This window comes from Canis lupus, chromosome 25 (genome assembly GCF_011100685.1).
Source record: "Canis lupus familiaris isolate Mischka breed German Shepherd chromosome 25, alternate assembly UU_Cfam_GSD_1.0, whole genome shotgun sequence".
Lineage (NCBI taxonomy): Eukaryota > Metazoa > Chordata > Mammalia > Carnivora > Canidae > Canis > Canis lupus.
The window spans coordinates 37471448-37499239 of NC_049246.1; the positions used below are offsets into that span (position 1 = coordinate 37471448).

Here is a 27792-nt window from a genome sequence, read left to right on the forward strand (position 1 = left end):
CTGTAGCCCAGGGTGTGATCCTGGAGGCCTGGGATCGAGTCCCACGTCAGGCTCCATGCAGGGAGCCTGCTTCTCCCTCTGCCCGTGTCTCTGCCTCCCTTGCTCTTTCTCTGTCTCTCATGAATAAATAAAATCTTAAAAAACAAAAACAGCTTTCCAAGTTTGATCAGGGCCAGAACAAGTGTCTACTCTCCCTAGGACCCTTCTTGCCATTTGGAATGGTCTGCTCTATGTCTACTAACATATAGTGGAGTAGCTACACTCTGCAAGGACTCTAAAAAAGTTTAGAAAAATTGGGAAATATGACGGTTTGTAAATGAAGTGACTATGTATGCAGAAAGCCCAACTATATTTACACAAATATAGAGGGATGCTTAGAGGGATGTCTGGGTGGCTCAGGTTGTGATCCCGGGGTCCTGGGATCGAGTACCACATCAGGCTCCCTGCAAGGAACCTGCTTCTCTCTGCTTAGGTCTCTGCCTCTCTCATGAATAAAATCTTTAAAAAATAAACAGAAAAAAAAGCTGATAAATAGCTATTAAATGTATCGCATTCAGAGAATTCAAGGTCATGTAACTCAATTATACTTGTTAGCAATTAGTCAATGTAATTAAAATATAAGCATTTACAAAAGCATAAAGGTATAAAATCTGAAGATGACTGTAATTAAGTTGTTTGAGCTTCTATGGACTTGGGCCACTTTCTCCTCTACTGGGCGCTAGCACCTCAGAAATGTGAGATCATGGGTCTTCTTGCTGCTCAATTTTACTATAATGGACCCCAAAGTCCTTGTTGCCTCTTCACAAAGCAACAGCCTCTGGCCTAAACTCTCACCTAGGGAAGTCCTCTCCTTTCTGCTCACATCACTCTTCCCCAACCTGGCACCCAAGGAGGTAGATCTGGTGACTTTTCTGCCTCTCAGAATCCTACTGTTGAGGTTTCCTGGGAGTGTGCTCTTCCTGGTTTACTTGCCTCACCCTGCCTTGGCCCTTTTCTCTTGGCCTCTTTATTTCCATGCTCTCACCTTCATTTCCTCAACTGGTCCTGCTGGTAACAAACATCAGCCTTCCTTCACCCATCCCCACCCCTCCACCCTCCCCTAAACTCAACACCAGCACCTGTTCTCCGCAGGGCAGCAGTTCCTGATATCCTTCCTCCCCCCAACCATCAGGTCCCAGTACCCATGAGGTCTGCACTTGGTCCCTAGAGCCCCCTTTCAGCTGTTATTGTCCGGGGATCCTCTCCTTCCCCGCCTCAAATCCCTGACCATCATTTTGTCCCTCTGTGGCCTTGACCCCATGGGCAAGGGAAGAGGGGTGGTGGTGGTCAGAGCCAAGAATCTAGAAGGGTACAGAGATGATCTCCACAAGTTTCGTGGGTGGTATGTTGATGGGCCTTCTGTGGCATGCACAGCATGAGCAGACTCTCTGGAGCTACAAACAAGTCCCTGAAACTGCTGGAGATTCCAGCACCCAGGTCAGCTCCTCCAGAACTCACACTGTAGTGCCTGGCCAAGAGAGGAAGGCAAATATTCTTGTCCACTCTGCCACCCTGAAAACAAGCACTGCAATGAGAGGCAGACAGATGCGCATTTATTTGGGATTAATGATTACAGTTTGGGGAGCACAGACTCAAGCAATAACCAGAAGTGTCCCACCTAAAGAGTGAAAACCATGGGTTTTTATGAGAAATAGGGCAGCTACGTGGCTTGGTTAAGAGAGAAAGCAACTTTCCAATGGTCCTGACAGGTCCTAACATATGCTCAATCCTGGAGAATGTCTCATGTGCACCTGACAAAAGGATGCATTCCGCTGCTGTTGGAGTCTTGAGGATCCATCTGTGAAGTCCATCTGATCTAATGTGTCACTGAAGTCTGTTTTCTTACAGATTTTCTGCCTAAATGATTTATCCATTGATGAAAACGTGTATTAAAGTCCCCCTTCTAAAAAAATAAATAATAAATTCCCCGTTCTATCACTGTATTGCTGTTTCTCTCTTTAGCTATTTATATATTTCATATATATAGGTGTTCCTTTTTTATATATTTAAAAGATTTTGAGAAAAAGCGAGAGCAAGAGTGCAGGAGGGTCAGAGAGAGAGGAAGGAGGCTCCCCACTGAGCAGAAAGCCTAATACAGGGCTCCATCCCAGGACCCCAAGACCATGACCAAAGCCAAAGCCAGGCGCTTAACTCACTAAGTCACCCAGGTGCTACTATATATTGGTGTTCCTATGTTGGATGCAAATATTTACAGATGTTATGTCCTGCTGTTGAACTGGCCCTCCTTATTGTTCTGTTATACCCTTCATCCCAATAATAGCGTTTTAAAATGAAAATTTAAGCGAAAATCAGTCACAAACTATCCATGTATCAATATTTAATTCATCAAGATCTACATACAGGGTTAACAATATGTTGTAATGACACATCATTCTGTGTTGTTTTACAGTTAATATTCAAAGTTATTTCTAGTTGAACCCAATCATAATTATTGCTGTATGGAAAATAGGACCTGACCAACGTAATGGATTTTCTAGCAACAACTTTGCTTCATATGCATTTCTAAGTACTAGTTAAAAAAAAAAAAAAAAAAAAAAAACATTATTGTCACAAAATCCTGCATTTAGAATTCCCAGATGTAATAATCCCACGTTTCTTACACTTTTATAATAAGCCATTAGGCAAAACTATAACGTCTAAACTGTTGTTTATGTTGTTCATTCTTGATATGTTTTTCCTAGTTGGGAATTTCTGATGCAAACTCTAACCTTTCATCTGATTTTAGCAATGGCATATATACAGTGTGAGAAAATTGCATGTTGACTAAAGAATTAAAAATCACTGAAGACTTCCATTCATTCTCTATTCTACAGAGTGTGAAACTTCACATGCCTACAAGTTTTTCTACTAATAAAGATTTTTTCCATGCATATTACAATGAATAAGCTCTCCAGCATTAATTTTTGCTATTCTACTAGAGTGACCTCCATCTGTAATTGTGTAATTTCCCATTTTAGGGAGGTTAGATTATTCATAGTGAATTTTCTTCTGCATCCTACATCCGGAGATCATCTAATGTCTCTTCCTCCTTTATTATAAATATAAGGTTCCTCCAAATGGAGTTCACTCATGTTCTGTAATGATAAATTAGAAATGAAAGCACTTCCATAATGAATATGGCCATAGAATTTCCCCCATTTAGGAGTTCTGGGATTGGTTTGAGCTGTGGCTGAAGGCTCTTCTGTGTTCATTTACTGCATTTAGAGTTGAGTTCTTTCGTGTCTTCAAAGGCAAGAGCTTGTAACAAAGGCTTTTCCACATAGAGGACATTTATATGGGTTCTCCCCAGCATGAGTTCTCTCAAGTTCTCTAAGATTAGGGCTCTCAACAAAGGCTTTTCCACATAGAGGACATTTATATGGGTTCTCTCCAGTATGAGTTCTCTCATGTTCTCTAAGGTTAGAACTTGTAACAAAGGCTTTCCCACATAGAGGACATTTATATGGTTTCTCTCCAGTGTGGGTTCTCTCATGTTTTCTAAGACAAGAGCTTGTAACAAAGCCTTTTCCACATAAAGGACATTTATATGGTTTCTCTCCAGTGTGAGTTCTCTCATGTTCTCGAAGACAAGAGCTTGTAACAAAGGCTTTTCCACATAGATGACATTTATATGGTTTCTCTCCAGTGTGAGTTCTCTCATGTTCTCGAAGATTAGAACTTGTAACAAAAGCTTTTTCACATAGAGGACATTTATATGGTTTCTCTCCAGTGTGGGTTCTCTCATGTTCTCTAAGATTGGAGCTTGTAACAAAGGCTTTTCCACATAGGAGACATTTATATGGTTTCTCTCCAGTGTGGGTTCTCTCGTGTTTTTTAAGACAAGAGCTTGTAATAAAGGCTTTCCCACACAGATGACATTTATATGGTTTCTCTCCAGTGTGGGTTCTCTCATGTTGTCTAAAACAAGAGCTTTGAACAAAAGCTTTCCCACATAGATGACATTTATATGGTTTCTCTCCCGTATGGGTTCTCTCATGTTCTCTAAGATTGGAGCTTGTAACAAAGGCTTTTCCACATAGGAGACATTTATATGGTTTCTCTCCAGTATGAGTTCTCTCGTGTTGTTTAAGATAAGAGCTTTGAACAAAGGCTTTTCCACACAGATGACATTCATAAGGCTTCTCTCCAGAATGAATATGCTTATGTCTAGTTAAAGATGAAAAATACCTGAAATGACTCCCACACTGATTACAGACAAATGGATTCTCTCCCGTGTGAGTTATTTTATGGGAACGAAGGTGGGAGTTTCGACTGAAATGTTTTCCACATTCATCACATTTATAGGGTTTCTCTCCCGTGTGAATTCTCTGGTGTATGCAAAGCTTTCTTCTATTATGGAAATATTTCTCACATTCGTTACATTTATAAAGTTTGCCTTCCATATAAGGTTTCTGGTGTCTATATAGGTCATTTCTATGACTGAAAGGTTTTCCACATTCACTCCATTTATAGGGTCTCTGTCCAGTGTGAGTTAAAACATGCTGAGTCAATGTGTAGGGGTGAGTGAAAACTCCATCATACCCAATATGTGCAAAGGGGTCTTCTCCTGAGTGACATTTCTGCTGTTGGGAAAGAGATGACAGACTGTTATAGGACTTCTCCCAAACATTCATCCATTCAACACTCTACATATGAATTTCAAGCTGACCATTCAGTCATCATCTCTAATTAAAACCTTCACCAGGTTACATATATGCACATGGGATATTCACCTCCTGCATTCACAAACATTTTTGCCTTTGTGTATTTTATGGATGGAGGTTTCTGTGATGTGTTCTGCATAACCCACCAGCCCCACCTGCATGGATACAGGCAGGCTAAAGCAGGTTGTGAGACTTGTGCTACATGACTGACCTCGGGAGCCTGCTTAGTGGACATCAGCTGGCTTCCCGGTTAAAATTGGCCCTTCTGGTCTGGACACCCAGGACTATAAGTCTGTCTTGCATTCCCTCCTGCTCCACGCTGGGCTGGCCCCCCAGAATGGAATCTGGGAAGGGAGGCAAGCACACATGATCCAGGTTCCTTAAAGATGTGAAGACATGACAACATGGAAATGCAGCTCATTCCATACTGCAGGAACACATGTTTAACCTCAGACCCCATCACTGGCCCCATAAATACGGCCCTCGTGGGGATGGTCAGGGGGTAAAGTTACACCTGAAAAGAGGACATTCCACCCAGGCCTCTCCAGCTCATAGATGCTTTGTGGACGGTAACTGGGAAACATGATGTCATTCCTAGCACACTGGGGATGCTGTTTAACAGTCTACAGGAGAATAATACTAAAACCCTGTGCTCAGTGCAGGAGGAAAAACTACAGTTAGAAAAGAAAATATCTGATTTATAATCTAGGATGGCCATCCTTCAATGTCAGACTTATGTTCATCCTGACCAAGTTCACACCCACCAGTACATGGCACAAAAAGCAACCACAGAGGTGGCCAAGTCTAAGTAAAAGAGGAGAGGGAAGATGGAACACTACACAAGTGCACGCAGCTACTGCTTCTGCTGGGCCTAAAGTGGGACACTGACACGTGGATGGCAACATCTAGGATGATGATGAGACCAGTACAGACTGGAGCAATGATGGCAAAGAAGCTTGCCCCAGAGAGCCTCAGCCTCTCTGATGGTGGCACCTACAGCATCACCAGGCAGAATATAAGAGTTTTTCTGAGAACTTTGAGAAAAGAATTCCTCATGAAGAAATGTCAAATACAAGATATTGTGCTAAATGAAGTTTAAGAAAAAGGTGGAATACATTGGAATACATCTAAATCCATTGCTATACTCTGTGGCAGTTTCTTTTTTTTTTTTTCTTTTCTTAAGATTTTATTTATTTACTCATGAGAGACACACAGAGAGAGAAGCAGAGACACAGGCAGAGGGAGAAGCAGGCTCCATCAGGAAGCCTGATTCAGAACTCGATCCCAGATCCCAGGATCACGCTTGAGCCAAAGGCAGATGCTCAACTGCTGAGCCACCCAGGTGTCCCTCTCTGGCAATTTCAAAAGAGATTTTACCCAAAGCTCACAAAACATTACAGACCTTAAGATTGGTAGAAATAATGAAAATGATTCTGTATGTAGAAAAGTAGGGGATAGGGGATCCCTGGGTGGCGCAGCGGTTTAGCGCCTGCCTTTGGCCCAGGGCGCGATCCTGGAGACCTGGGATCGAATCCCACATTGGGCTCCCGGTGCATGGAGCCTGCTTTTCCCTCTGCCTATGTCTCTGCCTCTCTCTCTCTGTGTGACTACCATAATAAATTAAAAAAAAAAAAAAAAAAAAAAAGAGAAAGAGAGAAGAAAGAGAAGAAAGAAGAAGAAAGAAGAAAGAAGAAAGAAGAAAGAAGAAAGAAGAAAGAAGAAGAAGAAGAAGAAGAAGAAGAAGAAGAAGAAGAAGAAGAAAAGTAGGGGATATATAAAATAGACATAAGGAATGGGAATGTATTTTTGTTGAAGGTAAAAGATGGTAATTTTGTCCTGGATGAGACTAGTTGCTTGGGGAGAAATGGCTTGGGACAAACTCTGAAAGCTAAGTAAATTTGTAGATGGTTTGTGAAGGGAAATCCTTGGAAATGAATTTATGTGTGGTAGGACAGATTAAGATAGAAATGAGTGGATTTTAAAAGTATAAAATTAAAATTCTGTTTTTCCCTCTGTTCAAAAACAAAGTTTCTTGAATTATTGGTCTGTACTTTATAAACAGATGTCTTCTCTGTCTGCTCAGAAAAACCAGTTTCTATGTTTTGGCTTTATCAGGTCTTTAAAGATCTATAATCCAACTTAGACATGTACTTTTAAAACTTTGTAGGGTTTTAAGAAACTTTCCAAGATTTCAATTGTAAATGAAATCTTTTTAACCAAGGAGGCCTTTTATTTTGTATGTTACTTGAAAAACACGGTCAAACAAAAAATAAGCCTCAGGTCATGCTGTCTGGGTAAATGCTCTAACTATTCTAGAGATCTTTTGTAATAAAGTTTTAACAAAGGACAAATAAGCCCATGTTATCTCTGTTGCAATTTGTTGGCAAAAAGATGACTTAAAATAATGGTTAATTTTCTGTCCCAAAGTTTTCATGGATAATTGTTAAGATAGCTTTCAAAGTCTCTGATAACCTGAAACTTCCAGGTTTTGCTTGGATGATAAAATGGGATTGAATTCGTTGGAAATCTAGGTCTTTTCCAAACAGGATAAAGTGCTAAAGTATTGATTACTGAACATAAAGGTTGCACTTTTAACTTCTTGTTGCAGAGAAACTAAGAATATTTGACTCTTTTTTTAAATATGCTTTGTGCTTAATTGACTCATAAATTTGCCATCCAAAGAATTCTGGTATAAGAGTCCACAATTTAGTTACTAGTTTTTACTGAAGACTCCTATGGGAAGATACCTGGCAATGGACCCCAAATACTAAAATTACTGTTTTCAAAATAAATAAATAAATAAAATTACTGTTTTCCACGTAGATCCTCAGTGTGCTCACCTCCACAGAGCAGATCTCCAACAAAGTAGCTGACCCACTAGCCCAAATCACAGCAAATAGAATTGAACCTGTGACTGACACCAGACTGGCACAATGGACGCAGGAGAAAAGCAGACACTTAGGTAAAGCAGGCTATACAGGTGGGCCCAGGACTCTGGCATACTCATCACTCGGGATGCCATAAAAGAAACCACAGTAAAACATCCAACTTGTCAGATTTGGCCAAGCAAGAAATTCCACAACGGTGGGATGGATGCCTGGGTGGCTCAGCAGTTGAGCATCTGCCTTTGGCTCAGGGCGTGACCCCAGGGTCCTGGGATCGAGTCCCACATCAGGCTTCCTGCATGGAGCCTGCTTCTCCCTCTGCCTATGTCTCTGCCTCTCTCTGTGTCTCATGAAATAAAATCTTTAAGAAAAAAAAAAAATTTCCACAACAGTAAAAAGGACAGATACAGAAAGGAAGACTCCCTGTCCAAATTTGGCAAATAGATCATATGGGGCCAGTACCCCCTTCCGAGGTTGTCAATATATTTGTATGGCAGTGAACACTTTTTCGGGTATTTAATAGCTTGCCCATTTGTCCCACATCCCCCCAAAAAATACTATCAAAATCTTAAGAGACTATTATATTATGACGTCCATATTCAGATCCAGAATGATAATAGCTCCCACTTGATAGGTAGTTTAAAAGCTTTTGCTGCCTCTTCTAATACTGAATGGACTTATCATATTCCCTATTGACCCCAGGTGGCTGACTTGATGAAACAGATAAATGGACTGCTTATATAACAACTTAAAAAATTAGAAGAGGTCTCTTCATCAAAATGGAAGTTATTTAACTGAGGCTAAAATGTTACACAAGAGACATATTGGTCAAAATGAAACTCCATTAGGGTAGATGAAGACCCTTAATTTCCAAGTAAGCAATATGCAAAACCCTTCCAGCACCATTAATATGATAGAATATTCATTCAGGTGCTTGACGACCTTACAAAGCCACATAACTACATCCCCTCTCCCGCTAAGGTAACTGTTCAAGGAGGAGATGCTACAATAACAGTATTGTATTCCTTTAATAGGTTTCCCTCTGTGACTCTGGATGTAAATTTGGATCCCATGCTTTCCCATTGCCTGGACACGCTATCCCTTGGACCCTGAAGACTCAACCCGAGGCTTCTCTACTGAAGCAGGACAACCACTGATCCTGTCCTGTTGGACCAACTGTTCTTTACATGTAGTACCAATATGCTGGTATCACGATGAAGATGAGATTTACTTCCAAAACATGTATCAGACATTTTCATAACCACAATGACCAAATTTGTCGAGGTAACTGTAATTTCACTGTAGGATTAATGGCCATCACCTTGAATGATGACAGTGAACATATGTGTGTAAAACTGAGAAAACAAACTCCCACTGATGTCAGTTTTAAACAAGAATTTCTGCTTGCGGGCAGCCCAGGTGGCTCAGCAGTTTAACGCCGCCTTCAGCCCAGGGCATGATCCTGGAGACCCAGGATCGAGTCCCAGGTCAGGCTCCCTGCACGGAGCCCGTTTCTCCCTCTGCCTGTGTCTCTGCCTCTCTTGGTGTCTCTCATGAGTAAATAAATTAAATCTTAAAAAAAAAAAAAAAGCTTAAAAAAAAAAGGAATCTCTGCTTGTGACAATGCCAATTTTCACTACCAACTGTGAATTAATCAAATCAATACTTCCTATAGTTTATTTGACTAGTTACCCCATTAGGGAGGGATCTAAAGGATGCTTTACTTATAATGAACTTCATCGTACTTATAATACATTGTTGGATTTGCAGATGTGTAAACAGTGCCTTGTGGGTACATTTGGTGTCTTATTATGCATGACAACTCAAAGAACAAATAGATCATATCAACGGAGGTTTCTGTGATGTGTCCTGCATAACCCACCATCCCGACCTCCATGGACACAGGCAGGCTAAAGCGTGTTATGTGTGAGACTCATGCTACATAAGTGACCTCGGGGACCTGCTTAGTGGCCATCAGCTGGCCACCCGGTCAGAACTGGTCCTTCTGGTCTGGATGCCCAGAATAGAATCCAGGAGGGGAGGCAATGGGCTTCTTGAAGATGTGAAGACATGACAACACAAATGCAGCTCACTAAGCACTGCAGGAACACTTGTTTAACCTCAGACCCCATCACTGGCCCCATAAATATGGCCACAGTGGGGATGGTCAGGGGTAAAGTCTCACCTGAGGAGGAGGATGCTCCACCCAGGTCTCTCCATGGAGACTCCAGCCCAGGTGTGTGCAGGGGGCTTCCCCAGCTCATGGGGTTGGATGCTGTAAGCACCCCATCTGACCAAACTCTGTCCTATTCTCCTTTACTGCTCACTACTACCCTTGTCTATGCACAGATTTCCCCTCTCTTCTTTCTGTTTCTATCAGATTTTTATAGTATCAAGGAAGTGTTTTTTCCCTTTGAAACAGGCTGCCATGAATCTTTTGTTTAGAACACCTTGGCAGCATCTTTAACAGAGAGCTAAGTATTTTAAAGATATCATGAATGCAAATATACCAAAGTTATACAATTATTCTTTTAGCAGAGCCACTTGAAGTTCAAATCCAAGCTAATTTTGTCCCCAGATTTAAATTTGAAACCACATTCTGTGACAATATGTAACTATTCTGAATTGTTAACTTATCTCACCCCCAAGCCTTTAACATATAGATAGGAGGCGTGTCCTTGTGAAACTTACTATTATTGTCTTGTAGTTAGATGCATCCTCCCTGCAGATGTCTTCCATAGATATTATTTCTTGCTTTTGATAGCTGTTTTCCAAGCCTGAAATAACTGAAGATAATAAATAAAACTAAGAAATATCTTAAATAGATTAGGGGAATTAATGTGTTGAAAAGCACACAAGACCCATATAAATGTGTTCCAAACACTGACCACTGCATGACCAAATAATGTCAAATTGAGGAATATACTGGTGAATAGACATACATTTTAGAATAATATCAATTAGAGAAAAAAAGTCAATGTTTAATTTAAAGAAAAAAAAATAATGATGGGCTATTGTAGAGAATATGAATATAAAGCATTAGAAAAAGAGAGACCAGAACTCATGACAAAGACCACAATGTGAAATTTTACTTCCATTAAGGACAGGATCATTGCTTCCCTGAAGTCAAATGTAAGTGTAGATACATGAAGAGAAACTGACATGTGACACATAATGACACAATCTGAGGAATGCAGTCCCACTGGCCGCTCGGTTTTCTGAAGCTACCACTCACTCAGGGACCCGTGCACTGACATCCGTGAGATCCCACTCACACATTCACGAGCCATCTTGCACTGAGCATGAGTGTCCAAAGCTCACCTGGACCCCAGCCTTGGGCCAGTCCTCTCTCTTCCTTCCACAGCTCCCCTCCTTGCTCCCACTGGGCAATCATATCTGACTGGAAGAACTGACAGCCTGTATCAGTGGGAGAACAATACGTGAGTTTGTACTTCTGCGTGGAGAACGGTGCATAGCATTCGACAGTACAAGCTACTGTGGACAAACACCAGGAGCACGTAGAAGTGCTGTGGAAGCATCAGGTCACATCAGCAAAGACCTCTGGCGGCTCATACTCCCACCTAAGCCAGAAGGCAGCAGAAGGCTCGGAGTGTGCATCCAGAAGGAAACGTCCTCATAAGGGGGTTAACAGTATTTTCAAAGGAATACAATAAACATAAGCTCCACGAGAATATTCTGTAGTTTTACATGGAAGGTGATACAAGATGTTAGATTTTCTCCTGTGCTCAGGCTTCACCATAATTCCCAGAGCGGAAAATATTTCAGATATTTATTTATTCATTCAAAAAATATTCATTGTATTCCCAAGACTGTTCTGGGTCTTGGATAAAGTACAGTAGAAAGATACACAATTATAGCCAAGAAGCCTAAATTCATATTATTAACATACTTGACGAATTAAAAAAAAACATACTGGATGAAAATGAAGAAAATGACATATTCCATCTAGTCAGAAGTGCTACAGAAGAACAAGTTAGAGTAGAGAGCCATTAGAATGCAGGAAAGCTGTCCTGGACACAGGGTTGATAAACTAAGAAACAGACACGGTGACAGACTCACCTACGGAGACCAGATGAGTGATATTCTCCAGCATTACATCAATGTACAGCTTTCTCTGGGACCTATCCATCAGGGTCCACTCTTCCTGGGTTAAGTCTACAGCTACATCTTTGAAGGTCACAGAGTCCTAAAATATCACAGATACTGGGTTTCAACAGGGCCATATTTAGTAATCCCTGGGGGAGAACTGTCACCATGATAGTCATTATGGCAAAGGGGGAGCTATGTATAGAAAGTTCAAACTCGGGATCCCTGGGTGGCGCAGCGGTTTGGCGCCTGCCTTTGGCCCAGGGCGCGATCCTGGAGACCCGGGATAGAATCCCACATCGGGCTCCCGGTGCGTGGAGCCTGCTTCTCCCTCTGCCTGTGTCTCTGCCTCTCTCTCTCTCTCTCTGTGTGACTATCATGAATAAATTAAAAAAAAAAAAAATTAAAAAAAAAAAAAGAAGGGGATCCCTGGGTGGCGCAGCGGTTGTGCGCCTTCCTTTGGCCCAGGGCGCGATCCTGGAGACCTGGGATCGAGTCCCACGTCGGACTCCCGGTGCATGGAGCCTGCTTCTCCCTCTGCCTGTGTCTCTGCCTCTCTCTCTCTCTGTGTGTGACTATCATAAATAAATAAAAATTAAAAAATAAAAAATAAATAAAAAAAAAAGAAGAAAAGAAAGGTCAAACTCCATTTGTGGTTCAAACTCCCATGCTGGTCTGCCCTGTGTCTTTCAGACACATTCAAACAGAAATACACAGTAAGCACACAATTACTTCATTATACAGTAATCTCAATGTGAAAGAACCTGGCAATTTCCCAATAAACTGGAAATTTTGAATTCCTAGTTAGTGGTTAGTGATTATAACCTAGATTAAACAGTAGCAATGGGCACCTAGCTGGCTCAGTTGGAAGAGCATGTGACTCCTGATCTCAGCGTCAGGAGTTTGAGCCCCACATTTGTAGAAGTTAATGGGGAAAAAAACAACTTAAAAAAATTTATCAATAGTGATGTTGAGATTTTCAAAGAACTAATGTGCAGACACTTTTTTTACAGCAAACACTGAACACATACTCGTGATAGGTCCGTTCATATTAACAGGTAGAGAATCATGAAGCAATGCCCAGCACTCTCCAGGATGACAACAATGACAAAGAACCTACGGTCAGCAGGGTGAGGATCTGTCATCTTACAGAACTCACTTGTTCTTTAGAGTCTATGAAGGCAGACAGGTCCTGCAGGAGAGCGTGGGACTCCTGAGATGGCTCTTCTGAAGGACAGCCCCAGAGTGATCCCTCTGGCAGCGAGCTCTCCATTCTTAACACCAATTCTCGTGGTAGCAGTTCTCTGGATGTTAATCCTGTTTTTCTATTCAAAGGCAATAAAATCCTCTTGATTAGTTCTGACCTCTCTTGGTCCTTCAAAAATCGTTTCAGGATCTAAATTTTACCACAATTTCTACACACATTCTGCCAAACGCGCAGTTAATTTTTAAAAATTAGGGACGCCTGGGTGGCTTAGCAGCGGAGCGTCTGCCTTCAGCTCAGGGCATGGTCCCGCGGTCCCAGGATCGAGTCCCACATCGGGCTCCCTGACATAGAGCCTGCTTCCCCCTCTGCTTATGTCTCTGCCTGCCTCTCTCAGTGTCTCTCATGAATAAATAAATAAAATTTAAAAAAAAAATTACTCCCTGGGCACTGTTCTTGGGTTTATAATTTTAACAAAGTTTAATCACAAAGAGGGAACATAGGTAAGAGGGATAAGGTAGTAGAGAAGATTACAGTCATCTCCGTTAGTTTCCAAACTAATTCAAGTATGTATTATTAAAACTTTAGTAAGTATTGAGAGGAAATAATGATTTCTTCTATCTTCTCTTCCGCAGATGTTTCTCAAGTTCTCTGGGCCACGGCACAGCTCCCCTGCAGGTACAGCTGTCCCCTCGTGGGCGGACCGTAAACCCCTGCCCCTGCTCATCTGTCACCCCACCACCACATGCCTATGTGCGACGATGATGAATGAGTAAACTATTTCTCAACTAAGTCTATACAATGGAGAGAAAAACTATGCAAATTTCTTTTCTGCAAGGACACTCTTAATAGAGAATGAGATATACTAGTGTCACTGTTGGAAGGGAAAGGATTTCCTGATCAATCCCGGACTACACAGAAGTATCCCTGAGTCCTGAGAATTAAGTAGAGCCTAGATCCTAACATTGCCTGGATACACGGAGAAGTCTCAGGCCAAGAGAAGCCTTCCCGTCCACTGGCAACAGAGGTATTATATCCACAGAAAGATCACATCTCTACTCACCTGCAGTTGCATTCTCAGGAATTCAGCCACCACCTCGCCTCCTCTGGATCTCCCCACTCACGGACAGTCCAAGAAGTTAGGAGGAAAAGCTGGGCAAGGAGAGAGAAGCCAAGAGACTCCAGTCTTACCAGAGACCCTGACCACAAAATCCCGATGCACCTGCATGCAACCCCCCAACCCCCTTTCAGGAACACGCCATGGCCCTCAGACAAGTGGGAAAACTCTCACATCTGCATGGATCTCAAGTGAGAAGGCTTTGACTACCAATGCTAGTAAATAAAATACGAACATTCCTTTCTATTTTCACACAAGGAAATGAAAATCATTGAATTTATAAGTTACCCAGAAACTTTTTTGTAGGGTTATTTAATTCCTTCCCTGAACTGCAAACCTAAAAGTCCCTGCTTAGAAAATGTAGAATGCAGGGGACTCACAGGGAAATATATTTGTTCAATCTAACATTTAGTAAAGTTATAACTAGAATACCATCCTACACTAATCATCAGCACAAACAACACCCCAGCATTTCATAAATCTGTATTTTAAAGTTCTGGTAAACTTTATGGGGGTGCCTTGGTGGCTCAGTCCGTAAAGTTTCTGATTTTGGCTCAGGTCATGATCTCCTGAGTCCAGCCCTGCGTGGGGTTCAGCAGAGTCTGTTTCTCTCTTTTCCTCTTCCTCACCCACCTCCATCTGCACTCTCTTCCAAAAAAATATAATCTTTAAAATAAATAAATAAGGATGCCTGTGTGGCTCAGCAGTTAAGCGTCTGCCTTTGGCTCAGGGCATGATCCTGGGGTCCTGGGATAAAATAGTCCCTTTATTAATTTCACTGCAAGTCACCCACTTGGAAGGCCATCTGTTTGCTAATGAAGCCCTGGCCCATCGGCACCCTCAGGAGGCAGACACGCTTGGGTTCTTCACAGACGGTCACTGTCATTTACTACAGGGGGACCCTGGACAAGTGATTTAGTCTCTTTAAAACAGTTTCTTGGGGGGCACCTGGTGGTTCAGTGGTTGAGCATCTGCCTTTGGCTCAGGTTGTGATCCAGCGGGGGTCCTAAGACCGAGTCCTGCATGGGGCTCCCCACGGGGAGCCTGCTTCTCCCTCTACCTATGTCTCTGCCTCTCTCTGTCTCTCATGAATAAATAAGTAAAACTTTTTAAAAAATAAAAAGGGCAGCCCTGGTGGCGCAGCGGTTTGGCGCCACCTGCAGCCTGGGGTGTGATCCTGGAGACCCCGAATCGAGTCCCACATTGGGCTCCTTGCATGGAGCCTGCTTCTCCCTCTGCCTGTGTCTCTGCCTCTCTCTCTGTGTGTCTATGAATAAGTGGGTAAAATCTTATAAAATAAAATAAAATAAAATAAAATAAAATAAAATAAAATAAAATAAAATAAAAGTTTGGCAAACTTGAATTCTTACCAAATTTGCTAGTACTTAATTGTATAAAAACGGGAAAATGACATTATATCACAAACAAAAGTAGATTTAACTCCCCTCTTTATACCTAGAGTCCAGGAAATTAGTAAGACAAAATTAAAGTTTAAGAAATAGGACTCTCTGCTTGAAAATTTAAGCACATTCACTTACTTAATACTTAGACCCTGCTCATTTTGGTATATTTACTGTTATGGACTAAACCCCCTTGTCCCCTCCAGCCCCAAGCAAATCCATCTGTCAAAACCCTAATTCTCGGGATGATGGTAGGTGGAGAGGTGAGGCCTTTGGGAGCTAATTTGGTTTAGATGAGGTCATGGAGCAGGGCTCCTATGAAGAAACTGGTGTCACTATCAGGGCAACAGAGCACAGCTCTCTCTCTGCCACACTGGCACTGAGGGCCAGGCTTCTGCAAGCCTAGAAATGGCCCATCCCCAAGTCCTCCATCTGCTGACACCTAGGTCTGGGGACTTTCCAGGATTCAGAACTGTGAAAATTTAATGTGTTGTCTAAGCCACCAAGTAAGTCTGTGGTATTTTGTTACAGAAGCCTAAGATAACTAAAACATTTACTTATTTAACAAATGGCATTAAATGCAGTTTCAGAAAGCTTCAGTAATATGATGAAATTACATGGCTAAAGAATGATACAGCTAGTGCTTGATTTTTGGTCTGCTTCCCAAGCTCCGATCTGTAAACATGGTCCTCTTCAGGGGTATAAATGACTCCTAGGTAGAATAGGAGTGCCCCTGTCACATCAAGACACATAGACCATCTAGCAATACCTGCTTTCCCTCCTCTCAGCCTGAGTTCAGAGTCACTCCTCCCACCAGAGTCACTCCTCCCACAGCTGAGTCCACCTGCAGTCTTCCACCCCCATGCCATCCATCACTGTTACTGTCCATTCCAATCCCCATTTACTCCTTTTCCCATGTATCTAGGACAAGAAAATGCAATTGTGTCCCAACTGTCCTAATGCCTGGTTATATGGCTTATACTCAAAGATATCTGAGGTCGGGGTGCCTGAGTGGCTACATCAGTGAAGTGTCTGCCTCTGTTTCAGGTCATGACCCTGGGGTCCTGGAATCAAGCCACACATCAGACTCCTTGCTCAGCAAGAAGCCTGCTTCTCCCTCTCCCCCCCACCTCTGCACTCATGTTCTCTTTCTCTCTTAAATAAATAAATAAATAAATAAATAAATAAATAAATAAATAAATAAAATCTTTAAAAAAAATCAGGTAACAAAGATCCTATTTTGTTTTGCCTTATCTCCCTAATACATCCATTTCTTCCACCCATTTAATGATCAATACCCTGTAACACACAGCAGTCACAGTTCTCAAAATCCAAAATTCGAATAAGTAGTCCTTTTTCTTTCACACCAGTAACGAATTCTCTGACAGCAACTGGGTGTCCTAGGGTTGCGTCCAACTCTGATAGTGTCTTCCTGGAGTCAGCATCAGATCCCACAAGCTTTCCTCTATTTCAGGGTGATGAAATAGCCACAAACCAGCCACAAAGGTAATGCCCCAGCTACCCACACTTCTGCTGAGCACACTGCAAGTCCAGGGCTTCCCATAACCCCTCACATTAGGTTTGGTAATTTTCTAGAATGGCTCACAGAATTTAGGAAAAGCTTTCCTTAGGTTTACTAGCTCAGTATAAAGGACAAAAATGGGGACGCCTGGGTGGCTCAGTAGTTAAGCGTCTGCCTTTGGGTCAGAGTGTGATCCTGGGGACATAGGACCGAGCCCTGCATCGGGCTTCCTGCGTTGAGCCTGCTTTTCCCTCTGCCTACGTCTCTGCCTCTTTCTCTCTCTGTGTCTCTCATGAATAAATAAATAAAATCTTTAAAAAAAAAAAAAAAAAAAGGACAAAAATGAACAGTCAGATGAAGAGATACATGGGGTAAGGTCCAGTAGGGTCCCCTTGGAAGTGGGGTGCATGACCCTCTAAACCTGGTTGTTGAAGAGTTTACAGAGCTCTACCTGCAGCGACCTCTCCCATCCCCAGTGGGACTGGGTGGGACTGATTTCACTTACAAACACAAATTGATTCCAACACTCTCCAGGTCTAATTTCTTCCATGCTTTCTCAGTGACCTTGAAGTAGGACCTTGAGACCTGCCACAATCTTCAGGCCCCGAAATCCTCTAGATGCTGCCCTAGCTCGTCCATGTGGCTTACCGGACTGTGCTCTGCTCCCAGCTCCTGGGCCACAGAAGGTTTTGCTGGTCTCAGCAATTTACACAAGTTGTTACCAGGGTGGGGGAAACAAAATCTCCAAACTTATTCATACCTTCATGGGTATGTATTCTTTTTTTTTTGGGGGGGGGGGGGGTTATTTATGTATTCATGAGAAACACAGAGAGAGAGAGAGAGGGAGAAGCAGGCTCCATACAGGGAGCCTGATGTGGGACTCCATCCCAGGGCTCCAGGATCACACCCTGGGCTTAAGGGAGGCACTCAACCGCTGAGCCACCCAGGCATCCCTCCATGAGTATATATTAAGACTTTGCTCAAATAAATTTTCAAAAAATTAACTAAAATATCTGTATTTTACACAAGAGTTCTCTTAAAGAATAGGATGGATATCCTTTAGGATTATATACACAGGTTTTTCTTTTTAATTTCTTTAAATTGTATCTGCTAAATTAGCCTTTAAACAACACGGAGCTTGACAATTTATCCTTTTTTTCCTCTAGCATAACTAGGTGTCTGGCACAAGCCTTGTTCAGAGTCTCCCACAGCACACACGCCTCTCTGACGAAGAGAGGTCACTGTTGCCTCAAGAACACTGCAGAGTGAGCAGGCTGGCCAAGACAGGAGGATATGAGAGAACCATGGAAACTGAGTAGTCCTCCATTACCTTAAATGCTTGCTATAAAAGCAATACTCACAGTTATTATAGGCTTGCTTTTATATTCGATACAAATACACTGAAAAAAAAAAAAAAAGACAAACTTCTTTCTGGAATCAACTGCTTCTGCCTATAATGAAAACATATTGCCTGATCATTTTCTTCAGAAGTAATTTGTTCTTTTATTGATAGGTCCTGAGACTTATAAACATTTTTGTATTATTAAAAGATAGTTGAAACACTCTATTTATGGGAAAAATAACACTAACAGTATAATTTACACTTCGAACGTGTAGTATTTTGATGCATGTCAAGTATTAGTCATTAGGATTTCAATCAATCTGACCTAAAGACATCTGTGTTGGATGGGCTTTCTCTTTGCCCAGGGCTAATGGAAGAAGAGAAGAGTCTGCATATAAGTTTCATCTGCCTGGAGATGAGCAGGAGGGCATACTGAGGGCAATGTCCTGGGCCTGGAAGGACAGAGAACTCCTTCCCCTCCAGGTCCTAACTACAGGCACACCTCAACTTAGTGCACTTTGGACACAGTTATCTTTACGTAGGTGTGTGGCAGTGCCATGTTGACAGCTGCCATTTTCCAATACCATTAACTCACTTTGTCATCTATATGTCACATGCTGGTAATTCTCACAATATTTCGAATGTTTTTGTTATTATTACATTTGTTATCATGATCCTTGATGTTACTACTGCCATTGTTTTGGGGTGCCATGAGCTGTGCCCATATAAGATGGCTAACTTGACCAATAAATGTGTTCTGACCACTCCACTACCTGCTGCTCTCCCGTCTCTTGCCCTCTCCTTGGGCCTCTATTCCAGGAGACACAACAATATTGACATCAGGCTAATTAATAACCCTACACTGGCCTCTTAAGTGTTCAAGTGAAGAGTCCTATGTGTCTCTTTATTTTTTTTTTTTAAGATTTTATTTATTTATTCATAGAGACACACACAAAGAGAGAGGCAGAGACAGGCAGAGGGAGAAACAGGCACCATGCAGGGAGCCTGATGTGGGACCTGATCCCGGGACTCCAGGATCACACCCTGGGCTGCAGGCGGCGCTAAACCGCTGCGCCACCTGGGCTGCCCTATGTGTGTCACTTTAAAGCAAAAGCTAGAAATGATTAAATTTAGTGGAGAAGGGCAGCCCCGGTGGCGCAGTAGTTTAGCGCCGCCTGCAGCCCAGGGTGTGATCCTGCAGACCAGGGATCGAGTCCCAGACTGGGCTCCCTGCATGGAGACTGCTTCTCCCTCTGCCTGTGTCTCTGCCTCTCTCTCTCTCTGAATAAGTAAATAAAATCTTTTTAAAAAAAATAGTGAAGATATATTAAAAAGCAGGCTAAAAGCTAGGCCTCTTGTGCCAAACAGCTGGCCAGGCTATGAATTCAAAGGAAGAGTTTTTAGAGGAAATTAGAAGCGCTAGTCCAGTGAACAGGTGGATGCTAAGAAAGGGAAACAGATTTATTGTTGATATGGAGAAAGTCTGAAGAGTCTGGATGGAACACAACATTCCCCAAGTCAAAACCTCACCCAGAGCAAAGCCCCATCTGAATTCAGTTCTGTGAAGGCTGACAGAGGTGAGGAGGCTATAGAAGAAAAGTCTGAAGCCAGCAGAGGGTGACTGGTGAGGACTGAGGAAAGAAGCCACCTCCATCACATGAAAGCACAAGGTAGGGCAGCCCTGGTATCACAGTGGTTTAGCACTGCCTTCAGCCCAGGACCTGAACCTGAAGACCCAGGATCGAGTCCCATGTCAGGCTCCCTGCATGGAGCCTGCTTCTCCCTCTGCCTATGTCTCTGCCTCACTCTCTCTGTCTTTCATGAATAAATAAATAAAATCTTAAAAAAAAAAAAATGAAAGCACAAGGTGAAGCAGCAGATGCTGATGGAGAAGCTGCAGCAGGTCCTCCAGAAGATCTAGCTCAGAGAATTCAGGAAGGTAGCTACACTCAACTAACAGATCATTAGTGTAGACCAAACAAAGAAGATGCCATCTAGGACTTTCAGATATGTCAACGCCTACCTTCAAAGCTTCAAAGGACAGGCTGACTCTCCTGTTAGGAGCTAATGCAGCTGGTGACTCTTAAGTGGAAGCCAATGCCCACCTACCATTCTGAAAATCCTAGAGCCCTTCAGAAGAATGCTATATCTACTCTGCCTGCGCCCTATATATAAATGGAACAATACAGCCTGGGTGACAGTACATCTGCCTACGACATGGTTTACTGAATATTTTAAGTTCAGTGTTGAGACATTTTGCTCAAAAGAAGATTCATTTCAAAATATTACTACTCCTTGACAATGTGCCTGGTCACCCAAGAGCTCTGACGGAGATGGGACAATGAGATGAATGTTGTTTTCATGCCTGCTAATATGGCATCCACTCTGTAGAATGGCAGGGGCAATAGGCCACAGACATATGGATTCAAGACCCAGAACTTGGGAGACCTGGGTGGCTCATCAGTTGAGCATCTGCCTCTGGCTCAGGGTGTGGATCCTGGAGTTCTGGGATTGAGTCCAGCATCGGGCTCCCTGCATGGAGCCTGCTTCTCCCTCTGCTTGTGTCTCTGCCTCCCTCTTTGTGTCTCTCATGAATAAATAAATAGAATCTTAAATGAATAAATGAATAAAATAAGTAATAAATGAATAAATAAGTAAAATCTTTAAAAATACAGATTTAAAAAATAAATTGTAGGCACAAAGAGCTAAGTAAATTGTAAATACAAAGAGCTGAATAAATATTTGTTGTTAGGGAAGAAAAAGTGTTTTAAAAATGTGTTCCGAGGGATGGCTGGGTGCTCAGCGGTTGAGAGTCCGCCTTTGGCTCAGAGCGTGATCCTAGAGTACCACATCCCACCTGGGGCTCCCCACAGGGAGCCTGCTCCTCTGTCTGCCTATGTCTCTATCCCTTTCTCTCTTCTTATGAATGGATAAGTAAAAATCTTTAAATATAAAATAAATAAATAATAAAAATTTCTTTAAAAAGTGTTCAGAGAATGCAGGGCTGATAAAGCAACATTTGTGTAGTCTGAAAAGTGCTGCTGGCAGTTATTCATGAAGAGGCCTGGGGAGACCAGTGCAAATGCCCTGGGGTGAGGCAAGCCTGTCAGGAATTAGCAGGTGGTCTGTGTACTGCAGCAGTGAGAGTCCCAGTTAACATCCCTCTGGTGACAATTAACCACCCAGGTTTTAATATTTATTAAATCTCATTTTTGTTCATTGTTCAGCTCTGGCAAACAAGTATTAAAATCCGTTTGTTTATTTTTTTGGCAAACAAAAGACCATAGGGAAGTTTCTTTGTGAAAGGAAAATGGATGGAAGTGTTAAGATAAAACTGCTGAGACTGGGCTCCTTATATTTACCCCTCTCAGTTATTAAAGGAAAAAAATTAAAGATATTTAAATTGAGTGTGAGACAGTTGGCTTCCTACTGCTGGTTCCTTCTGTCCTTAAAGTTAGCAGTCCAGGGAAACTGGGTGTTTATCTGATAGAACATAAGCAGTGTTCATTTCAGAAAACAGTAAGAGAATAACAAGTCCCTACACTGTCCCCTGTTGACACCCACGAGAAAGCCCATGCATAAGGCAAAATTCCCATGATTATATGAAGTAATTTATAACCTCAAAGAGTAATTTCCACATAACAAACACTGCTTATGTAGGGATGGATTTTCTCTTGAAAAAGGGATCCAAGGAAACAGACTCAGAGACACGGTACACAGAGTGTGCTTTACTCAGACACCCACCTTATGGGCTCAAGTTTGTCACAGGGAGATAGGCACCCAATACAGACCCAAGAGGTCTCACTCCATGTGATGGAGACTCCCCTGTACATATTCTTTTTTTTTTTTAAGTTTTTTTTAAAGATTGTATTTATTTATTCACGAGAGACACAAAGAGAGAGCAAGAGAGGCAGAGACACAGGCAGAGGGAGAAGCAGGCTCCATGCAGGGAGCCTGACGTGGGACTCGATCCCGGGACTCCAGGATCATGCCCAGGCCGAATGCAGGTGCTAAACCGCTGAGCCACTCAGGGATCCCTCCCCTGTCCATATTCTATATAAAACTCAAAGTGGAGGGGCAGCCTGGGTGGCTCAGAGGTCAGAGGCCTCTCTCTCTCTCTCTATCATAAATAAGTAAAAATTAAAAAAAAAAAATCAAAGCTTTATTTAAAAAAAAAAACTCAAAGTGGAGGAAGTGGCTGGATGGGTTACACAGGCTACGATCACGTCACTGCTGTGTAAGCAGAGACAGGATGAAGAAAAAGTAAAACAGAGACTGCAAACGTCAGGGCCACCTGACCACCAACGGTGTGAGTCCGGGCTCCTCCTGGGGAGTCCCCGTTCCCGCAGGTCTGAGAGCGAGAGGAAGATCTGGACACTGGGAGGTGCCCCCGCTCCCTTGTGCACAGGCACTCGAGTGCTGACCGTTCCACTGCCTAACAAGTATTTTCCAAATTCTCAATTGATCTCAGTTCAAACGTTAACATTAAATTAACTTAGAAATTTTGAGGGCAGCCCGGGTGGCTCAGCGGTTTAGCGCCTGCCTTTGGGCGGGGCGTGATCCTAGAGACCCGGGATCGAGTCCCACGTCGGGCTCCCGGCATGGGGCCTGCTTCTCCCTCTGCCTGTGTCTCTCATGAATAAATAAATAAATAAATAGGGATCCCTGGGTGGCGCAGCGGTTTGGCGCCTGCCTTTGGCTCAGGGCGCGATCCTGGAGACCCGGGATCGAATCCCACGTCGGGCTCCCGGTGCATGGAGCCTGCTTCTCCCTCTGCCTGTGTCTCTGCCTCTCTCTCTCTCTCTGTGACTATCATAAATAAATAAAAATTAAAAAAAAAAATAAAATAAATAAATAAATAAATAAATAAGATCTTAAATAAAAATAACTTAAAAATTCTGAGAAAGCCAGAAGGGTATCTCCTTGGCATCAACAGTTGCAGTTCTGGTATTGACAAATTCCAACCGGCATAAACGTCACACTTTCCAAAGGAAACCGAAAATATGAACTTACGTCTCCATGCAAAAAACTTTATTAAGGGCATAGACGAAGCTCCTAAAATTTGAATACCCAATATCTGGTTATTGTTTCTCACGCTCAGGCTGCGAACAGGTCCCAGCCAGGCCCCCACGTGGGCGGGACCCCGGCCGGGCGGCCGGAGCAGGCTCCCCTTCCCCCGCCCCGGGCCCCGGCAGGGAGCAGGCGGCCCGCGCCCCCGGGGCACCGCAGGTCCCTCTCCCAACCACCCCCACCCCCACCCCCACCCCCGCTCGGGACCGCAGCTCCGCCAATGAGGCGCCGGCACACTTCAAACGCCCCGTTTCCTCCAATGGACTGGAAGTTCACAGAACCCTTCCCAACTTACCCCTTTTCTCCTTAAAAAACACGCCTGTCCTTTGTTCCCCTCCTCGCCCGCCGTCCCTCCGCAGCCCGTTCGTCCCGGGCCGCACTCGTCTCCGTCCACATAACCCAGTTACCTCGTCCGCTGCACTGGTCTTACTCTTAAGGTCAACAATGGGAAACAATAAGCACCCGTATCGCGTGTCCCCGGAGACTGAAAAATTAATTTTTCATTAACTAAAACCGAAATCCACACGTTTCCCAAGCAGGATCCGCTCTGCAAGCCTCATCGCCCTAACTCGACAAGAAACACTAAGAAACAAAACAAAACCACTGATCGGAACACGGCGCACTTCTCCGACGGCCCCGGCCGCGGCCGCCCACGCGCCAACTTGCAGCAACCGGAGACTTCGCGACCCGACCCGACCGGCGCGGTGCCCAAGCCCCGGCCGGCCCGGCTGCCCCCGCCGGCCCGACGCGGCCGGATCCCCGGCGGGTGGACCTCGGCGCGCGCGCGGGAGGCCTCGGGGCTCCACGTCTCACCTGGAACCGCCCGGCGCAGCCCCCCGCTGGCAGGCGGCAGCGGCCGGCTCCCCTGGACGCCCAGTCCCGGCGGACCGACGCGAGCCGCCAGCCTGCCGACGCGGGACACACCGAGGGGCCGACCCGGAAAGTCTGCGGCCGCCTCTTCCTGCCTCCGTCCGCACTCTGCCCACGCCCCGCCCCGCGCCGGCCGCGCCCCGGCCCCGGCCCCGCCCCTCGCCGACCGCGCCCCGGCCCCGCCCTGCCCCTGCGCCGACGTCCCGGCGCGGCTGCGCGCGCACTCGCCCCGGCCCCGCCCCGCCCCGCCCCTCCGCCGGCGTCCCGGCCCGGCTCAAGCTCGCCCTCCCCAGGCCCCGCCCCCCGCCGACCGCGCCCCAGACCCGCCCCCCCGCCCCCCGCTGACATCCCAGTCCCCGCTCCGAGGTCGCCTCCCCGGGCCCCGCCCCTCCGCCGACGTCCCGTCAGGGCTCCGAGTTCCCTCCTCACGCCCCGCCCCTCTGCTGACGGCCTATCTCCGGCTTCTGCTCACTCCCCACCCCCCAGACCGCGCCCCACGCTGGCTGCACTGGCCCCGCCCCGGCCGGACCGCGCCCGCGCACTGGCCCAACTCCACCCCACGCCGAGCGCGCTCCCGCACTGGCCCCGCCCCACGCCGACCGCGCCGCGCTCTGGCCCCGCCCCACGCCGACCTCGCCGGCGCTCTGGCCCCGCCCACCCCGACTGCGCCGCGCTCTGGCCCCGCCCCACGCCGACCTCGCCGGCGCACTGGCTCCGCCCACGCCGACTGCGCCGCGCTTTGGCCCCGCCCACCCCGACTGCGCCGCGCTCTGGCCCCGCCCCACGCCGACCGCGGCGGCGCACTGGCCCCGCCCACCTCGACGGCTCCGCGCTCTGGCCCCGCCCCACGCCGACGCACTGGCCCCGCCCACCCCGACTGCGCCGCGCTCTGGCCCCGCTCCACGCCGACCGCGCCGGCGCACTGGCCCCGCCCACCCCGAACGCGCCGGCGCACTGGCCCCGCCCACCCCGACCGCGCCGCGCTCTGGCCCCGCCCCACGCCGACCGCGGCGGCTCCGGCGCGGCCCCACTCCGCGGCCCGGGCTTCTGCAGGCCCCGCCCCCGGCGGCTCCGCCCCCACGCGCAATTTCCTGGCGCCAGAACTTCTGTTGGCGCGAAGGTCCCCCTGCGGTGGCGGGTGGGCGTTGGTGTTTGTGGTTCCAGGCCGCCCTCCGCAGCCCGGTCCCCGCCCGTCCCGCCCGCGTGGGGCTCCGCGTCGCCCTTACACGCCCGAGGCCGCGCGCTGGGCCCGAACCGGCGTCCGCCCGCTCGGGGCGGCTCCGAGGCCTGCACGCTCGGCCGCCCGCGTTCCGCCCTCCCCGTGTCCTCATTCGGGACGGAGGTCCTGGCCCCGCACGCACAGCCCCTCGGCGCCCCCTCCCCGGCGCCCCCCGCCCCCCCGGGGCTCTGCCGGCCCGGGTCGTCGCCGGCTCCCCGCTGCCCCGGCCCGGCCTCCCGCCCCCCCGCAGCGGCTCCCGGGCCTCCCCGCCGCCGCCCTCGCCCCCGCGGGTCCCGGACACGTCGTGCTCCCCTGTCCGCGCCCCGGCGCCCCCGGCCGTACCTGCGGTGGCGGGGAGGCTCCGCGGGCTCTGGGCAGCTCTGCAGGCAGCCGGCATCTGCGCTGGTCTGCGAGCGGAGTGGGCGGGGAGAGGGGAGCGGAGCCCGGGAGGGAGTGAGAGGAGCAGCTCGGAGGATGCGAAGTGGGAGGTCCTACGGAGTGGGCTCGGCGGCGGCGGGGTCAGCGAGCGCCCGGGCTGGGCCGGACCGCGGGGGGGGCGGGGGGCAGCTCCCCAGGCACTGCCCGCCGTGAGCGCTGTCCCGAGGCCCCCCGTGCCGGAAGCCCTGTGCTACTCGGCAGCCGCGTGCTGGTGGACCGGGCACCCCGAGGCCTTGTCCGCGCCCCTGCTTCGCCCCCGTGACCTGCAGGCGTGGGGTGGGCCGCACTGTTCAGCCGTCGGGTTTCCTGCCTGGTCTCCCTCCCGAGGACTTAGGACAGGAGTGGTTTGTCGGTGTGTACCTCACGCAGATGGGCATCCCACCCAGGCCGGCCCAGAAACCTTCCCAGAAGATTCCCGTTGGGGCAGGGGGGACGGAGTGGCACAGACCCCTCCAGCCTGCCCGGGACGACGCTCTGGCCCTGGGGCCCTCCGAGTGTGAGTGTCCGAGCTCGGATGGAGTTCACTGGTGGTCCCTGGTGGTCCGTGGTAACGAAAGTGCTTCCTGCTCGATTTAAACTTTTTTTTTTTTTCCTGGCTTCGATGGGCCAAAATGCCCGGCTGTCGTTTTCACACGTTTCCCATTTCCCACTAGGAAAAGGAGCTAAAATAGAGGATGCAGGTGCTCTAATGGACCTGGAAAGACAAAGTGAGAGTGAAGGGCAATGAGCAAGTGTCCTATTTTGGTATTCAGCCTTTACCATAGTACCTACAGCACAATATCCGTGTTTCCTCTCCAAATATTCCTTCACAGAGTGCAACTTCAGTGAGCTTTCAGTACTTTTAGAATGGAAATAAAAAGATGAAATAGATAAGGCTTCTTTTCAAGAAGTAACCTGTGAAGTGATTCATATATGATATATATATCATAATGATGTATATGATACATGAAAGACCAACGGGACAAAGGTTTTTGTTGTTGTTGTTATTTTTGTTTTTAAAGATTTTATTTATTCATGAGAGGCAGGGACATAGGCAGAGGGAGAAGCAGGCTCCTCACAGGGAGCTGGATGTGGAACTTGATCCCAGCACCCAGAGATCAGGCCCTGAGCCGAAGGTAGACACTCAACCGCTGAGCATCCCAACAGGACAAAGTTTTCATGTTCATGATGTGTAATGAGTCATGGAAACATTCATATCTTATGTAGCATCATGCATCAGAAACATATTCAGGGGAGCAGGAACTCACTTTGATAGGGCTCATGATTTTTGTCAAGGAGGTCAAGTGAGGCATGGAAAGAATCGAATTTAACATAAAAAACTACTTGCATGGATTTTGTTTACCTGAGATATGGTTTCCAGGTGACACGTTATATGTTTAGTATGCATCTTGTTTACATCAAGGACATCCTAAAAAAAAAATAATAAAAAAAAGGAGGACGTCCTAGAATACATGTTCATATGTATTTCTTGTATAATCCAACTCCTGTCCTAGGAGCAATATTTTGTTATTATTTATATGTATCTATTGTTCCAAAATGCTGAAAATAGAAATTAGCATAATATGAGAGGGCACTCATCTGGAAAACAACCTGTCAGGCAGTTCTTTGGTTCCTATAGGGGTGTGTGTGTGTGTGTGTGTGTGTGTGTGTTTCCCAGGGAAGCTGGACTTGGGATCCATCTTTGCCTCTGTCCAGAGCCCTGCCTACAGCAAACAGGAGGCCGCAGCCCTGTCTCAGTGCCGACTTGCCTTGCACTTTCTGCTAGCCACCCTCATGTTTGGGGCTGTTGACGGACCATGAGACCAGTGCCTAGGCATCCTCCTCAGTGTCCACAGCCAGAGGCGGGTGACTTGGGGGTGGCGTGAATGGCTCCCAGGTTCTGAGATGTACTTAGGAAATTTTGTACAGGTGCCAG

General features: G+C 46.2%; 1 protein-coding gene and 1 long non-coding RNA gene across 9 annotated transcripts in view; one reads left to right on the forward strand and one right to left on the reverse strand.

Annotated features, from left to right (window-relative positions):
* LOC106557784 overlaps positions 1-15070 on the forward strand; it is a 31617-nt gene extending 16547 nt beyond the window's left edge. For 2 of the 3 annotated variants that reach the window (XR_005378708.1, XR_005378710.1), the window contains one exon: positions 8623-9119. This is a non-coding gene — a long non-coding RNA (uncharacterized LOC106557784). Of the gene's footprint in view, positions 1-8622; positions 9120-13534 lie in introns of those variants that run through there. The other variant, XR_005378712.1, reaches the window with a different exon arrangement.
* Positions 1571-25937, reverse strand: LOC477391 (zinc finger protein 596-like). Of its 6 annotated transcripts, none has more exons than XM_038573940.1 (7): positions 25782-25937; positions 13963-14051; positions 12855-13020; positions 11669-11795; positions 10910-11005; positions 10280-10365; positions 1571-4619 (listed from the first exon to the last, which is right to left on the reverse strand). In XM_038573940.1, the coding sequence occupies exons 3-7, from the start codon at positions 12966-12968 to the stop codon at positions 3285-3287; spliced, it is 1758 nt and encodes a 585-aa protein (XP_038429868.1). In that variant the 5' UTR covers positions 12969-13020; positions 13963-14051; positions 25782-25937; the 3' UTR covers positions 1571-3284. The 6 variants fall into 6 exon arrangements, with proteins under 6 accessions (XP_038429868.1, XP_038429867.1, XP_038429866.1 ...); XM_038573939.1 differs by having other exon boundaries at positions 1571-4622; XM_038573938.1 differs by having other exon boundaries at positions 10280-10374.
* Positions 25938-27792: the final 1855 nt, after the last annotated feature.